A 17,405-nucleotide genomic window follows, 5' to 3' on the forward strand; every position below is an offset into this window, starting at 1 on the left:
AATTCGATGACATAATATTACTCGTTTCATAAACTATATATATATCTGTGTATAGGTACTATATGTATTTTAGTATTAACCAAAGTAATACCTAACATTATTATCGTAATTTATATTTCGTCAGAGCGCAAAGGAGGACCCAAAACTCGATCACAGAGATTAGAGGGAGTAAAGACTTGCAGAAAGCATTAGTAATAATAATATTATCTCCCTAGGATTTATATATCTAACCAACCTAACCCGTCTCCTTTTTAAACAAAACGGGGTTTACAATAAATTGTAAATCATGATTTATGAGCAAGAGCATTCGGTATACATTTGCATACTCTGCTACTTCGAGAATGAGCCCATTTTTGTTATATCCCTTTGAGACCTTGAAGGGGCTTTTTCAGAACTCAGTACAATTAAATATTTATTTTTATTTTCAAAAAAATAGTAGAAATTATAGAAGTAATACTATCGACAAGTCACAACCTCTCAACCTTTGTCCTATTGAAAAGGAGATTGTTAAATAAATATTTTTATAAAACGTTACTATACGTAGGTAATAAATTTTAAATTTGAATGGTAGGTAATATAAATATTACAGTAGTATTAACTACTTTCTTTTTTTTATTGAGGGAAGGCCCTAATATTTTTGTATTTTGCACACCCTTCCAACGATAAGTCTGTGCAAAGTGCACACCTATGATTTTTTACATGTATATTTAGAATAGAAAAATATCAATATTCAACACTTTAACTGAATAATGTTTTGAATAAAAAAAGAGCGCCTAAACGAACATAAATGTATTTTTTTATTATATTCATCTCTTTAAATCTTCGTATTTGCTATATTTTTTTAATAAAAAGCAAATTAAAAAAAAATCTTCGTTCAATTTATCTAAAGTTTGTCAAAAAAACATTGTATTTTGGATAGGGACATATTATATTTGAACATAAATTCTTACAAAACGTAAAAGCATACCTATATCATCCAAGGTAGGTATATGTTTATTCGACGCATAAATGAAAATGTACTTTAAATCTAATTCTTTTACACACAAATCCGGACTTTTGAATCGACGACCATGTCCTACTACGCGTTACGCGGGTGTTTGCTTTTGGGTCGTGATATAGATCGAAACGAAAATATGAAATCAATACGGTGACCACTGTGTCTAATTTATTATAAGTAATAACTATGGCAGAGGACTTTAAACATTTGCATATTTGTTTTACATTCACAAAAATAGCAGAGTACGATACAAATACATTTCATACTTTCACAAAGCTAGTTTTGAAATGTTATTATGCATATAAATGCATATTTTGCGTGTTTTTGGTTTTTAAGGCATGTTTCACACTTTTATACTTTTGCGATATATTCAAGGCCGTAACTGGAAAAAAATTCCAGGGGGATCCAATTTTTTTTTAAATATGTAGATTGTAGATACTAAACACTTAATTTTTACGTTAAAAATATTAAAAAGAAGATTATTATCATTATTAAAAACATAAGTCGTCATTATAATATTCAATTTACATAATGTAGTTAATTATTTATATACATATAGAATTATTTACATTATTTAAAAGTACAAATAAAAAAATATAAAACATAAGATATTTTTTTCAATATTAAATATATATAATAATGATTAATTTATAGTCTATAAGCATGCAATATGTTGACTATTTTATATCAGTAAAACAGCTCTATATCTTTTTGAATTGCAAATTTTTTAGGACGCCTTCGGAATCCACTTTAATGTTTTTATGAACACTTAATAATGCTAGGCCATTCAAACGGTTTTATCCAATAGCGTTTCGCAAAAATATTTTCATCCGTTTCAGCGTTGAGAACGTTCTCTCGGGTGTTGCAGTTGAAACTGGTAATGTAGCTAAAACTTTTAATAAAAAGTATATGGGTACACGGAAATAAATCAGAATTACAATTGTATAATGTTTCAATGGCTGTACTAGGACGATCGTTTTGAGAATATGAGATTCATTTCCAATTCCATAGTTGAATTTATGTGGGTAATAAATCAATATTTATATAGTCAGAATATAAATTAAAATCTGTAGTTGATAATGCAGCTTTATGACACATTTTCGGTATTAATAAATATAAAGAAGACAAAACTGTTTTGTGTTTTGAAAATCTATCTTTTAGTTGTTGAATAAAAAGGAATAGCAATAGCTATACGGAAATATTCTTCTGGAGAGTTAACACTAACGTTATTTCTATTTTTAATATCTTCTTGTGTTTAGACAGAGGGGACATCATCAGTCTAAAATAAATAAAGTAGTACTTTTTAATTGGTCTATAGTATGGTAATTAATAATTATTAATACACATAATAAACATAATATATTTGTATTATACTATTATAACCATTTTATATAACAATAATCAAACAAAATAGTAAATTTTTAACATACCTTTTGACGCTTTGTAAAATAATTTTGAATTTGGCTTCTTTTACTTATTTTATTAAGTTTACGTGGGCACGAACAGCACTACAACAGTAAAATGAATGTTCTACAATATACACAATATTGTTAAATTTTTATTTCTTAATCTTAAATAATTTGGGTTTTCTGCGACCGACTTTCATATATAAGTTAATATTATCTATGACAATCACTTTCTATTGTATCTAGTACCTAACCGGCTAACCTTATCTTTATTACGACGTTGAAATAAAATGAAATGATAAATTCTTATTTTAAATTACTGCTTTATCGAAAATATATAATTATTCTTTAATGCAATTTATAGTTAATTAATTATATTCGCTGCTAAAATGCATAGAGTAATAAAAATTACTCAATGCGAACATTTTTCCAATTTGAAATATTTCGTGAGTGGGGGGGGGGGGGGGGGGTCGCCCCCCCATAATGACGGTCTTGGACATATTTAATTTAGATCGATTTTTCCACTGTAACATTTTCATTTCAAACAATACAGTCAAAATGTTTGGATAAAAATGTATTTATTTTTAATTTTTGTCGTATAATATGGTTTTTGATTGTCCACGGCCACACATTTTTCGTAGAAGCGATAACGATCTAACGTCGTATAAAAGTGCACATAACACATAAGTGCTTGTATATTTAGAGTTTTTATAGAGCTACAAGTGTCAAGTCCTCAGCCCTAGTAATAACGCCTTTCCGCGTGCGGCACACACACATCTTCTGCACTATGGCATCATACAGACACACCAAGGTCTGATCGGGAATTATTGACGGTCAGATATTTCGGGTAGGCACGTGACGTAGCGTATCTAACATAATAATGTAGAAGCGACGGTATGATAATACATTATACCGGTAAGAAAATTATGTGTGCAGTGTGCGCAGAATCCACTAAATCTGGACCTTTGCTATCGCACCGTGATGTTTTTTCTCATGCCAATATGCCATTGACTACTGCTGTAATCTACTGCAGTCAGGCTCGTCGTTTGATGTTTTTCGCCCAATAGCAAACATTTTGATGCTACTCTCTATCACCGATATTTTTTTAGTTTTTCCATCTTTGATTTCTTTAAAATTGTATGCCGCCCTATGCCCTCAGAAAACGCATGACTTGCTCGTGGCCTAGCTACAGACTTGACTGTAGTTGCAGTGAAATATTGCATTCCAATGCCGACACTTCCGGCTCCGTCATTCCGTCGTTCGCTGCGACTGCGTTCCGGCGGTACTGCGGTAGAGTACTAGAGTGGATGGTGATAATTTTTTTTTTCTTTAGGGATACTATCATTATTGTCTGATACCGAGTCGTGATAGCCGATAGGTGATAGCAGCCACCGCCGCGTATACAACTACTACTACTACTACACAACTTGTCTACTCGTACGGCTCGTCGCCGAACAGTACGGGCGACGTACAGATGTCGCCACCGTCGCAATTTTTGTCTTCCATGGCTGCCGTGAACTCTGTGGCATGTGTTCGTGTTGTCGTCCATTTTGCAAGGCTATAAATTTTCTATCGCAAACGCGCACGAATGATATCCCACTAAAATACGTTGCGTTGCCACACTCGCCGTCCGATTGTTGTTGTTGTTGTTTAACTCGTCGCGGTCCCGTCCTGGTTTTTCACCGTTCGGCGGCGGTGTGCGTCCTTCGTTCGCCCGTTTTCCCCCCCGCACGCGAATTTTCGACCGTCAACTCCCGGCGGCAGCTGAGTCGTGAACGGGACATCTAACCGGACCACGACGACGGACGCCACACATTTCACGGGCGTACGGTGATCTGTAAGTACTAGTACCCATCACGAGCGGTCTTTCGGATCGCCGACTTGCAAACGGCGGAGAGAGAGAACCGATCGAATCCGCCTCCCGTCCGGCGCGGTTTAACAAGCGACACACACATATATTATATAAAGCTACTTTTGGACGTTTGGACTCCCGTGATAGTGGTCGTGTGCGTGTGTGAGAGTGAGCGCGCGCGCGTAAGTGAGTGCGTGTGCGTGTGTGTGTGTACGTACGTTCGTGCCACCGCCGCCGTCGTCTACTGTCTAGTCATATAAGGCTACTCGGTGGAATTTGGCGTGCGTGCACATGGTAAAGCTTCTACGGCGGTGTGGAAGACAAGTTGAAAATCAAAATTTTCGCCGAACCGCACAGCAGTAAAGTTGCACTCTAAGGTTGAAAGACATGGTGTGCACCGCGATCCGCAGCTGAGAAATAATACACCTCGCTGTCGTGGCCGACACGCAAACGCTACGCGCGCGCCGATCTCGCGTTAAAATTCTCGTGTTCGGGAGTTTCTGTCGATCGTCTCGTCAACATCTGTCCGTCGACAGTTTCGGTTTGTTATTTTCTTCTTCTGCTGCTCTAAATGTTCCTGCGCAAGGAAGCGGCCGAAACAGCAGGTAAGCGCCCGGTGACCGCGACCGCAGTGTCCTATACCGTAGTCGTAATGGCACCCGTAAAAATAATAACAACAATAATACCATAGCCCCTCAAGGGGTTAAATATCGTATTCTCGGGGTCGTGTCCGTCTCGTGCGTCGTGCCCGGTCGCGCGCGCTTAGGTACGTTCTCGTGGCGCGACACTTCTCGTCGTTGGGGGGGGGGTGGAGAAGGGAGAACCGTCGTACGGGAGTCCAAACGGTAATTTTTCTAAATTTCTCAACAATCGCGGTACGATATCACCATCGTCATGAGTGTGAGTGTGTGTAATGTGTATTTATAATCAAATCGGTCGCCATTGGCATTCGATAGGTTCGGTGTGATAGGCGTACTCTGCGTAACTGCTGGCGTGTGTATAGGTTAACCCGTCGAGAAGTCGTACTCGGCTGGCTGTGATAACCTACAAATATATATGTGTGTGTGCACCACACCGAAGGTTTTTTTTTTTCGATTGCGATTTTTGCTCTCGTCCGTCGGTTCCAGTCGGTCGCCCTTTACACCACACGGGTTTCTGTATTTTACACTCAAATATTATTACAAACCTTTGCTTATAAATATCATTATGATATAATTATACAACTTTACTGTGCTACCTCCATACTAAATAGTGTGTAATATCGTGTAAGTAGTCTACCATTTTCATGTAGGTAGATTGTACATACTATTATTATTATTAGTAGTAGTAGAAGTACCATAATTATTATTATTGTTGTTGTCACCATACTTGCATACTGCTGACGTTTTTATATATTGTAGACAATCTGATGTTATTAAGTAATTATTATTTTAATTTCTTGTAAGTTCGTCTGTTCTGTGTCTGCTAAAAGATTATATTTTCAAGATCAGTTGGTAAATTGTTCTCTTTCTCTTGGTGTTCGACCAACAAACCAACTATAGTTATCCTCATGAAATCTCTGACTGTCCTAGTTATCATTCAAATTATTTTGTTTTTCACTTGGCCCACGCCCTACAAAGTCTTGGGTATTTTTGTTTCGTTACACTTTTCAATGACTGACTTTTAAAAGTTTCTTGTCTTACAATTTGTTTAGACAAGAAGTTGTGAAACTCCTGAAGTAATGGGTTATTTGAGATATTGATATTGTGCCTGAAACTGTCTGCTAACTATAGTTGTTAATTTTTTTTTTTGGGGGGGGGGAAGGATTTAAATTTTATTCCTTGTTATATCAGATGTCTCGACTGTGACAATACTATATTAAGTAGGTAATCGATTATTTAAATATATAAAATTAAATTAATTTTAGTATACATTTGTACAATCTATTGTAAATGAGTTGTGATAAAAAGGCTCCAATCTGTTATAAAAATATGCGTAACACCAATAGTTATACTGTAAGACAACTTATCAAAATATTATATTTTAAACACGGTTCCAAATGGCCTTATTTGAAAATGCTGATGTTGCACATTTTACCCTATAATTTTAACTTAAATATAGGTATACTTGAAAATCTATTATTAATTATTAAAATTTAAAATGGTGTAATCATCGCTCTAACATCAGTACTTGATTGCAGTTTATAAATATATTGGTAGAATGCATTATTTACAACTAAATTGAAAGTTTATGACATAATTTGTAGTAATATTAGAATACTATTGTTAACTTTTATTAAATTTACACCTTCATGAATCATTAAGAGGACGTCGCACCCTTTTCTCCGTCTTACACAAGTACGACATATCAAATTTCTGTAATACTTTATCTACTCATAAGTTAATTAATAATTAAAATATCGTAAAAAACAGATTAAGAGAACATAGAATTGATAATGTTACTACCTATAAATTTCATAATAGGTCAATTCACTCCAATATTAAATACTAACAGCAATTTATTGAAATTAACGAACAGAAAATTGGTATATCGTACATGTATAAGACAGAGACAACACACGTGGGTGTGTCATCCTCTTAAACTTTTTTTATTTCTATAAAGTGTTTAAGTAAAAAGTTTAATTTAGAAAAAACGTATATTCATCAAACATATTTTCCTCACATACACAAACTCCTCTGATATAATAAACCTATTTAATGTTACCTTTGTGTACCCTTTTATGCAACAATATGATTTTTAAATTCGGTTATAAATACCTAACAAGGGATTACTTACATGATTCAAAATTAAGATACATACCAAATATAGTATTATACCTATTTCGTTATTAGTTGATAACCAGAGCTCAGACATTGTAGGATGCTTTTTTATGATCTGATATTCCCTCGGATATTCCTGTGTAGTCTAAATATAATTTTAATGATACCACAATTTGAAATACAATTCTGTTTCTTAATTTAAGGTTCAAACTTAGATGTAGGTAGCAATGACTATTTTTTAGAATAGATGCACAAGTATTTTTGTGATTTTGATATTGAAGAATTCAATAGAATAGTTTTGGTTTCAAATCATTTAGGTATTTTTAGAGTTAAAAGTACATAAATTAATAATATAATTATAAAATTTATTGTAAATATTAATTTTGTTGATGTATTCAATTAGCTTTTTATGTGGCCAAAGTATGAAATTTAAGTATTGGCTTATTAATTTTGTTTTTAATTTTACACGGAACTACTTAATTTAAATTTTTTTTCTTTTAACAAAAACTAACCCTCGATGACATAGGCCATTGGACTATTATTTACATCAATAAATTTTAATTTAAGTAAAAAATATACTTTTATTTGTTTTATATGTTATACATTTTGATATTTAGTTAATAAACCATTTTTTCAGGATATATGTACATGAATGGGGACGTAGGAAAAATTTCAATTGGGACACATTATAGTCCCTCCGAACCACTGACTGTTTCTACTGCCACAAACACTTCTTACAGGTAAATATAAAATATTTCAGCTTATAATATAAGTAATAATTGAAATGCACATTATTAGAACCTAATGATTTATTAATTCGTTGTGGTGTCGAAATGTTGCTAAAGTATTTAATAATCTTGTACAAATACTTGTGTAAATATATTTATTTTAAATTTATACATTGTGTAAGTGACAGTTTTTTTTATATCAGCTTAAGCTTGTTAAGCTATAGTTTTAAAAATTTTGTATATCAATGCATTTCATTTTGAATAAATAATGAGAATAATATACATTTTATTCAACACATTATCACTGATATAACCATTCCAAATTCTGAATTTGTTTTTATTTGTATAGCATATTTTTGGGAAATGACAGCCTAACATTGATACCCTCAGATACACCAATTTCAATAAATTGTATTTGGATTAAAATTCTTCTGAAAAACTATTGGTTTTTGTACATAAAACTTATGTATATTTATTAATTTATATATTTTTATCATAGCTTACCTTTGTTTATATTACATTTTAAGATTTTACACATTCTATTTATTAGGTAACCTTTAAGCATAATTTTCCGAGACACATATTTTATCAAGTTTCCTATTTTTTGAAATTTTGCTTAGTTTCCCATATTTTGGTATTTTTTTTACAAAAGTAATTACATATTTCATGTTTTATTAGCTCTTTAAATTCACTGCCCTATTATCAACATTGAATGAATTTTGTTACAATACCTACTCATAGGTAAGTAAATTGAGGATATCAACTAATTTTCATAAAGGTATAAGATTGATGCTGTAGCACCTATAATTGTAATTCTTAATTATTTATAGAGTTTGGTATATAACAATATTTCCAAAACAAAAACAGCAATTTATTTAAGAATTTATTTTTTAGATCAAAATTAGGGTTTATTTTTCAATATTGAACAAAATATTTCACTTAATTTTAAGGCTTTATATTTGAATTATCTGAAATACCAGTATAAACTTGGACTAGTGTCGTTACAGATAACTGATATTAGACATTGGTACCAACATTTTATTTTCAAACCGATACAATGCAAGTTATATATTGATTTAATTTATATGTTAAGATGATGCTCCTTTTAAATATTTATTAAAATCATTTGGTTAACACTACAACGCAATCACATTTTAGATTCTGAACAAAGTGATGAATGTATTGATTTTACAATGATGTGTGTTTTTTTTTGTTTTTTTTGTTTTTGTGTCTGTGTACAGCATAACTAGTCGAAATAATGCTTCGATTTCAAACTTTGGGGGTGGTTTCTGATGTAAAAGTGAAGATCCTTGGTGCATTATAGAGATCAAAAGTAAACATTTTCCAACAGTTTTCAAAAAAATCGAGAAAAACAAAAAAAAAATGACAGAAAAATGGGAATTTTTACGCAAAACCAGTTTTCGACCAAATCAATATTTTTATATGGTTGTAATTCAAAAACTAATCACTGTAAATACTTGAAATTTTCACCAAATGTTAATGTTAGTGATATCTATATACAGTTTAATTTTCAAAAAATTTCGACTTTTTTTGAGTTATTTATAGACCACTGAAATTTTCGATTTTTTTGAGAATTTTTTTTTGAAGCGTCGGTAAAAAAATGTTGGACGACCAAAAAAACTTGAAAATTTAATACAAGGTTCCTTATGAGTTGTTCTTATTGTAGCTAAAAAAAATTAAAAATCGTGAGTCACAATTTTTTTTAATAAGCGTTTACAGTTCAAAATTTTACGAAATCTGTCGAAAACGCGAACATTTGCAAGTAATTTTGAAGTTGAAAAATCATAAAAAATGTTGCGTTTCAAAATATTTTGACTTTTTTGAGGTATTTATACACAACTGAAGTTTTCAATTTTTCTGAAATTTTTTTTTTGAAGTGTCGATAAAATTTTTTTGGCCCTATCAAAATACTTGAAAATTTAATACAAAGTTCGTCATAAGTTATTCTTAAAGAGATTAAAAAATTATAAGAATACATAGGCACAATTTTTTTTTATTAGTATTTGAAGTTCAAATATTGACTTAATACGTAAAAATTACGGCAATTTTTTAATTATCTTAGATCGAAATTCATAAAAGTTTTTCTTTTTAATTCTAAGATTTGAGAATTTAATACAAGGCTCATAATATATTTTTACAATAGAAATTGAAAAATAAAATAAATGTATAGCCACAATTTTTTTTTTACATGTATTCAAATTTTAATTTTGACAACATACGTAAAAATCGCAAAAATTCCGTAAATAATTTTATCCTAGAAATTTATAAAAACTTTTCCTTTTAGACCTAAGATTTGAAAATTTTATACAAGGCTTCTAAAATATTTTTACAATAGCATTTGAAAAATAAAAGAAATATATAGTCACAAATTTTTTTATAAGCATTTACAGTTCAAATTTTGACTAAATACATAAAAATTACGAAAATTCGCAAATTATTATAAGCTAGAAATTCATAAAAAATTTTCTTTTTAAATCTAAGCTTTGAAAATTTAATACAAGATTCCTTACAAATTTATCAATCTTTATCACAAAAAAAATGGCCACCAGAAATTCAAATTAAATTTTTATTACCATTTGAATTTCAAATATTGACAAAAATTCGTCAAAACCTTGAATATTTGCAAATTATTTTGTAGTTCAAAATTCATAATATTGTTTGTATTTATATCTAAGGTTATAAAATTTAACACCAAGTTTTCCATAAGTTTTGCTTCAAATAGCTATAGAGAAAATTTGAAGCGTCATTATGGGAAAAATGTTTTGAGCGTTTGAGTTTTAAATTTTTATGAAATCGCGTAATGATAACGATTTATCCTCAAACTAGGTATTCGTATATCTATGATAATATAAGGTTTTATGAATTATGATAACTACACTAATTCATTAACCATGCCATATGCAAAATGCGTCTTAATTGAAAAATAAAATATTTGTTTCAAAATAGAATATGTGACAATATTTAAATATAATATATCCTAGACTGACAAATCATCTCCATTCAGAATCGTTTTTCGTATACAATGATACCATTGCATTCAAATTTAATCCCATCCATTACAGTAACCTACAGTACAGCAGAGCGACATCCACGACTTACCCGCTTTTTTTAAGTTCAGCTTTATGTTGTATCCACAATTGTGTGTTTGTAAAACAATTATGTTTTATTTTATCATAGTTATAATTGTATTATTTAATGATAATAACCCAACAATTATTCATTATTATAGTATCAATAGTTATAAAGTTATAAACATTAATTAATAATATTATCAATTGTGATTAATTATAAGATAAATATAAAATCATAAATTTTACTATACATTTTTTAAATATTATTTTTTAGTTTTAAGCTTAAAAAATTAAAGAGCCAAATGACAATTCTTTTTAGTGGACACTATTTTTTGGTAATTTTTTTGTTTAATTATATGTAGTCAAGTATGCTAAAAACATTAGATAAGTTAGAATTTAGCATCAAACTTGTTATAAAGTTTTAGCTGTTTGCAATTCATAGTATTTTCATAGGTGCCTGGTGTGGTCACTCGCTCGTTCAGACAATTAAAATTAAAAGTATCCCTCAACTTCTTATGTACCTAACCTCCTTGGGTGGGTCTCAGACTTCAAATACCTCTAACTTTAAAACTAAGTCAGACTGTTTATTTTTGATTTCACCATAATTTTCGGTTTGCTTAACTACATAAAATGTTAAAAGACAAAAAATGATATCTGGTAAAACAGAAGTATACTTACCCAAGTTAAATGGAGATTTTTTTTTGACTTTTTTGTTATTATAAAATATAAATACATTTATATTATATTATTATTATTATTAATTCTTTAGAAGAAATTTCATTGTTTATTTTTTTAAAGTAGAATATTAATCATCATAAAAATGTATTAATTATCTTTACCGAAATATGGTATATCGGTTTATATTTCAAAGTTTCATACTTATTATATCGGATATTGGAAAGTTATTGGCCCAGCTCTACTAAAAACCCTGTATAGGGTTAAAATTATTTTATCTGCTTATTTGTGTTGTTAATTTCTAAAAATATTTCTATTGATAGAATTAATTTTGAATTAAATGCACATTATTAGAACCTAATGATTTATAATAATTTTTCATTATGGTGTCGAAGTGTTGCTAAAGTATTAAATACTTACAAAGTACAAAGTGCTTATATAAATATATTTTTTTAAGTTTATACCTTATGTAAGTGACATTGCTTTTATTAAATACTAGTTATAGATATTTTTGGTATTAATAATTTACTATCAAAACTGCAAATTATAATAGTTAGGAATTATGAATCTCAAAGTATAAAGTCTTATTCTGAATTGAATATTTATTTTGTATGTTAAACATTCCTGCATATTAAAAGGATATTTTAACCACATAATATGTTGTGTCTGTGGTAAGATGGAGACAACACATGCTGGTCAAACATTCTATTCATGCACAATAATTTTTTGTTATACTTTAAAATTATTAAATTTATCCAATATTACTCTATTCTGGTTAACTTGAAAGTAACAGATCAAAAATCTTTATAATTTTTATTTTTTGTGTGAATTTATTTTGTTAATTCTTTATTTTTGGTTCATTTTTAAAAATATTCATATGGATAGACATTGTTAATAAATTAAATGTACATTATTAGAACCTAATGATTTATCACAATTTTTCATTATGGTGTCGAAATGTTGCTTAAGTATTAGATAATCTTATACAAAATATTTATATTAATATCTGTATTACATTTATTTATACTTTGTGTAAGTGACAAATTATTTTTATTAATTATTGTTACTAAATATTTTTTTCTATTTATAATTCATTATCAAACTATGATTTTAGTTATTTCCCAATTTATGAATTTCAAATTTTAAAGTCTTATTTAGAATTCAATATTTATTTTGTATAATTTAGAAAATCTTATCAGTATTTATGATTACACAGTGTTATGAACACCATGGACACCTGTGTATATAAATATCCATAAGCTTGAATACTCATATATAATATAATATAATATAATATAATACTCGTATTTCACTACTTCATAATTGTGTCTTACGATAGCTCCACTTTTTGAACTCAACATGGCAAAATACATTTATTGTGTTCACTACTTCCTAGTTTATGTTATGATCACATTTTTTAATAATATTAGTAAATTATAATAAGTAAATAAATGTGTGCATGTAATTTTTGTTATGTATTTTTATGTATGTGAATAGTATCTCTAAATGCTTAAATAATAAAAGATAGTTAGATAATTAATAGCTATACAATTTGTATTATTCATAAATAAAATAATAACCAATTAATAATTATTTATAAATAAAAAATAGAATATACATGACATTATATTATTAAAAATATTTATGTTAAATGTATATGTGAATTCTGAATTAAAATACAATATACACGAGTAATGATAAATAGACAAACTTGCACAGGTATTAAATACATGGACTTTAATAAATATTTTACTCATGTACTTGTGCATTCTAATACCCATTCACAACCACAACTTCTAATTCCTATATATTAAAGCATTATATGTTTTTATTCCATGGGAGAAAAATGAGCTAATTTTAAAACTCTATAAGATTCTAGCACACTTAAAACCCTCATAGTTTTTTACTTAAAAATGGTTTCTTTTTATACCTATGTGGCTATGTGTTTGTTTTCTGTGGCTTATTTAATTTTGTTGTTAATTTAATAATAATTGTTGACTGGCATTCAACATGTATTGATTTTTAAGTAGAATAAATTATATTTGGATTATTCAACTAGGTATAAGTAACAATCTAAAAAGACATAATTATTTTATTATCATAGTTTTGTCACATAGTTGAATAGTAATAATAATACAAATCTTATGAATTAAATAGATATATGGGCCTCTGCTTAAATTTTACATAGACCAGTTGACAAATATATAAACCCAATATTAACCTGAATAATAATAGTTGTAAAAATATAAATGTTTGTATTGTTTGAAATTTGTATTCCATTGTGTTTATGCTGGATGCCCAAAACTCAAATAATTGATTTGGATACCAACCTCTACTTATTTAACTTAATAAAAAAATAATAAACTAATAATTTGTGAAATTTATAAAGATGTCATCATCAAAAATTATTAAAATTACACAATAAATTATGTGTATTGCATATCCACGTAATTCCACATAAGAGTGGTAGTTGTAATTGATATACTAACCGATATAAGATGCCATTCTTACATTCTGATTGGTTGTAACTTGTATTGGTAGCATTATTAGTATAATGTGAGAATTATTATAATATTGATAACACATAAAATTATTTGTTTTAAATTTTAGTTCCATAAATGGAAGTTATGAAGTGTCGGCATCGGATAGTAGAAGTGGTACAGTAATTTTAACTGGAAAAAATAGCACAATGGTGAACGCTGAGACTTCTACTGAAAATATGCCATCGCAGTCAGTAGAACAACTCAAACAACTTTTATCAAACCAGTTAGAATATTATTTTTCAAGGTAAAATTATAATCTACAATTTTTGTTAATCCATATTATTATTTTTACTTTTTAAAACAATTAAGATTATCAATATCACTTAAAATGTATTAAATAGAGAGAATTTGGCAAATGATGCATACTTATTGTCACAAATGGACAATGACCAATATGTTCCAATATGGACTGTTGCCAATTTTAATCAAGTAAAAAAATTGACTAAAGACATTAAATTGATCACTGAAGTATTGAGAGGTAAATTTTGTTTTTAGTAGGTATTTTTAATTTTATATTAATAATTTATATTAATGCTCAATTAGAGTCACCAAATGTGCAAGTTGATGATGAAGGTTTAAAAGTCCGCCCAAATCACAAACGTTGTATTGTTATCTTGCGAGAAATTCCTCAAACTACTCCAATTGAAGACATTAAGGTTTGTAGTTAGAATGTTTATCTGTTATTTTTCTCAATCTTATATTAATTATTTTTGATCACAGGGATTATTTGCTGGAGAATCATGTCCTAAAATGATATCATGTGAGTTTGCTCATAATAATTCATGGTACATTACTTTTGAAAATGATGAAGATGCACAAAGAGCATTTTTGTATCTTCGTGAAGAGGTTAAAGAATTTCAGGTTCGTAAATAATAATATGTAAAAATAAGGATTATTTTATTATTTTTAGTATGTTAATATTTGCTATTGCCATTGATATAATACATTACATGCATTGAAGATTCTTTCAAAATATTATGTTAATAAGAATATTTTTTATCGAATTATTTAATAATAAAATAACCAATGAATTATAGTATGTAAATTATTGAAAATTATTGTATGCATTGTATTATAACCAACAAAAAAAATATTCTCATATGTTTTCAATGCTATTTTAACATTCAACATCAATATAAATGATTCATAATTTGATTACTCATGATAGTAATTTATGACATTTATTTTTATATTCATAAATGATTATATACATTACTGTTGTTTATATTGAATAAAATGTATTATAAAATTTTGAATTTTTATTGTAGCAAAACAATTTTGTATTTTTTAATTCTTGTATTTTGATATTGATTCTATTTTAGAAAAAATTGCAATCGAAAATATTTTCAAAAATTATATATTTGGACTGAATTTTTTCAAAAACATAATTTGATGCTTATGATGATAATTGTTCACTATTTTATGAATTTAAGTGATTGTTTATTACATGCACTACCAACTGAAGCATTATACTTAAATAGTAATAATTATAATCAATACAATTGTATTTCTGATACATTTTCTAAACCAGTTAATATTTTACATAAAATGAACATTCTGTAAAAGTTACATTTTATTCAATAGATGCGCATCATCTAAAATATTAATTATTACGTGTTATTTAATTATTTACTATTTGCGTTTTTGTAAATGATCAAAATGTTGAGAAGTGTACAATATATATATATATTCAATTATTGCTTATGATGATGATTTATCACACTTACATGAATTTAAGTGATTGCTTATTACATGCACTACCAACTGAAGCATTATCCTTACAAATGTAAATAAGTTAAAACTAATTAAATAGAATTTTTAAAACATACCGTTTTCATTTTATACTCTACATAAATGGAGGGATTATAATTGGCTTAAGAAAAAAATAAATTAATCAATTATCTGATCTTACGTGACACGTATCACCATTTTTGTTTAAAGTTATATTTCAATTTTTTGTTTTTAAAAATATCTTGTTAGGAAAAAAAATGTATTGCTTATGATAATAATATTTCACACATTATGCATTTTAGTGATTGTTTCTTACATGCACTACCAACTGAAGTATTATTGTGAATTTTTTTTTGTATCCGTTCGAATTGTTAAGATAGTTTTGAGATTGATTCTATTTGAGAACAATTATTTAATGCTTATGATGATAATTTTTCACACATTATGAAGTTCAGTGATTGTTTATTACATGCACTACCAACTGAAGTATTAAATATGTTCAAATAAATTGTGAGGATGGTTTTGATGCTCTGAAAATGAAAAAAAAAATTGCTTATGATGACAATATTTCACACATTATGAATTTTAGTGATTATTTATTACATGCATTACCAACTGAAGTATTATTGTGAATTTTTTTTCGTATCCGTGCGAATTGTTAAGATAGTTTTGAGATTGATTCTATTTGAGAACAATAATTTAATGCTTATGATGATAATTTTTCACACATTATGAAGTTCAGTGATTGTTTATTACATGCACTACCAACTGAAGTATTAAATATGTTCTAATAAATTGTGAGGATGGTCTTGATGTTTTGAAAATGAAAAAAAAAATTGCTTATGATGATAATAGTTCACACATTATGAAGTTCAGTGATTGTTTATTACATGCACTACCAACTGAAGTATTATTGTGAATTTTTTTTTGTATCCGTTCGAATTGTTAAGATAGTTTTGAGATTGATTCTATTTGAGAACAATAATTTAATGCTTATGATGATAATTTTTCACACATTATGAAGTTCAGTGATTGTTTATTACATGCACTACCAACTGAAGTATTAAATATGTTTAAATAAATTGTGAGGATGGTTTTGATGCTCTGAAAATGAAAAAAAAAAATTGCTTATGATGACAATATTTCACACATTATGAATTTTAGTGATTATTTATTACATGCATTACCAACTGAAGTATTATTGTGAATTTTTTTTTTGTATCCGTGCGAATTGTTAAGATAGTTTTGAGATTGATTCTATTTGAGAACAATTATTTAATGCTTATGATGATAATTTTTCACACTTTATGAATTTTAGTGATTATTTATTACATGCACTACCAACTGAAGTATTATCGTGAATTTTTTTTTTGTATCCGTGCGAATTGTTAAGATAGTTTTGAGATTGATTCTATTTGAGAACAATTATTTAATGCTTATGATGATAATTTTTCATTCATTATGAAGTTCAGTGATTGTTTATTACATGCACTACCAACTGAAGTATTATTGTGAATTTTTTTTTGTATCCGTTCGAATTGTTAAGATAGTTTTGAGATTGATTCTATTTGAGAACAATTATTTAATGCTTATGATGATAATTTTTCACACATTATGAAGTT

General features: G+C 28.2%; 1 protein-coding gene, 4 non-coding genes and 1 pseudogene across 10 annotated transcripts in view; 5 read left to right on the forward strand and 1 right to left on the reverse strand.

The window, feature by feature from the left end:
• Positions 1 to 17,405, forward strand: part of LOC149054212 (uncharacterized) — a 45,646-nt gene that overhangs the window by 18,000 nt on the left and 10,241 nt on the right. For 3 of the 6 annotated variants that reach the window (XM_089230586.1, XM_089230587.1, XM_089230585.1), the window contains exons 3-7: positions 7,652 to 7,754; positions 14,120 to 14,296; positions 14,394 to 14,530; positions 14,596 to 14,708; positions 14,773 to 14,913. In XM_089230586.1, the coding sequence (XP_089086712.1) occupies positions 7,652 to 7,754; positions 14,120 to 14,296; positions 14,394 to 14,530; positions 14,596 to 14,708; positions 14,773 to 14,913 (671 nt within the window). Of the gene's footprint in view, positions 1 to 3,912; positions 4,861 to 5,255; positions 5,521 to 7,651; positions 7,755 to 14,119; positions 14,297 to 14,393; positions 14,531 to 14,595; positions 14,709 to 14,772; positions 14,914 to 17,405 lie in introns of those variants that run through there. The other 3 variants (XM_089230588.1, XM_089230589.1, XM_089230590.1) reach the window with 3 other exon arrangements.
• Positions 1,040 to 3,952, reverse strand: LOC149054213 (52 kDa repressor of the inhibitor of the protein kinase-like; annotated as a pseudogene).
• Positions 15,444 to 15,521, forward strand: LOC149054214 (small nucleolar RNA Z195/SNORD33/SNORD32 family). The gene has a single exon (XR_016192335.1). It is a non-coding gene; the product is annotated as a small nucleolar RNA Z195/SNORD33/SNORD32 family (small nucleolar RNA).
• LOC149054215 (small nucleolar RNA Z195/SNORD33/SNORD32 family) lies at positions 15,749 to 15,826 on the forward strand. Its single transcript, XR_016192341.1, has one exon. It is a non-coding gene; the product is annotated as a small nucleolar RNA Z195/SNORD33/SNORD32 family (small nucleolar RNA).
• Positions 17,061 to 17,137, forward strand: LOC149054216 (small nucleolar RNA Z195/SNORD33/SNORD32 family). The gene has a single exon (XR_016192339.1). It is a non-coding gene; the product is annotated as a small nucleolar RNA Z195/SNORD33/SNORD32 family (small nucleolar RNA).
• Positions 17,215 to 17,291, forward strand: LOC149054217 (small nucleolar RNA Z195/SNORD33/SNORD32 family). Its single transcript, XR_016192336.1, has one exon. It is a non-coding gene; the product is annotated as a small nucleolar RNA Z195/SNORD33/SNORD32 family (small nucleolar RNA).

This window comes from Diuraphis noxia, unplaced genomic scaffold (assembly GCF_037042655.1).
Source record: "Diuraphis noxia isolate RWA-SAM2 unplaced genomic scaffold, SU_Dnox_SAM2 contig0009, whole genome shotgun sequence".
NCBI classification, from domain to species: domain Eukaryota; kingdom Metazoa; phylum Arthropoda; class Insecta; order Hemiptera; family Aphididae; genus Diuraphis; species Diuraphis noxia.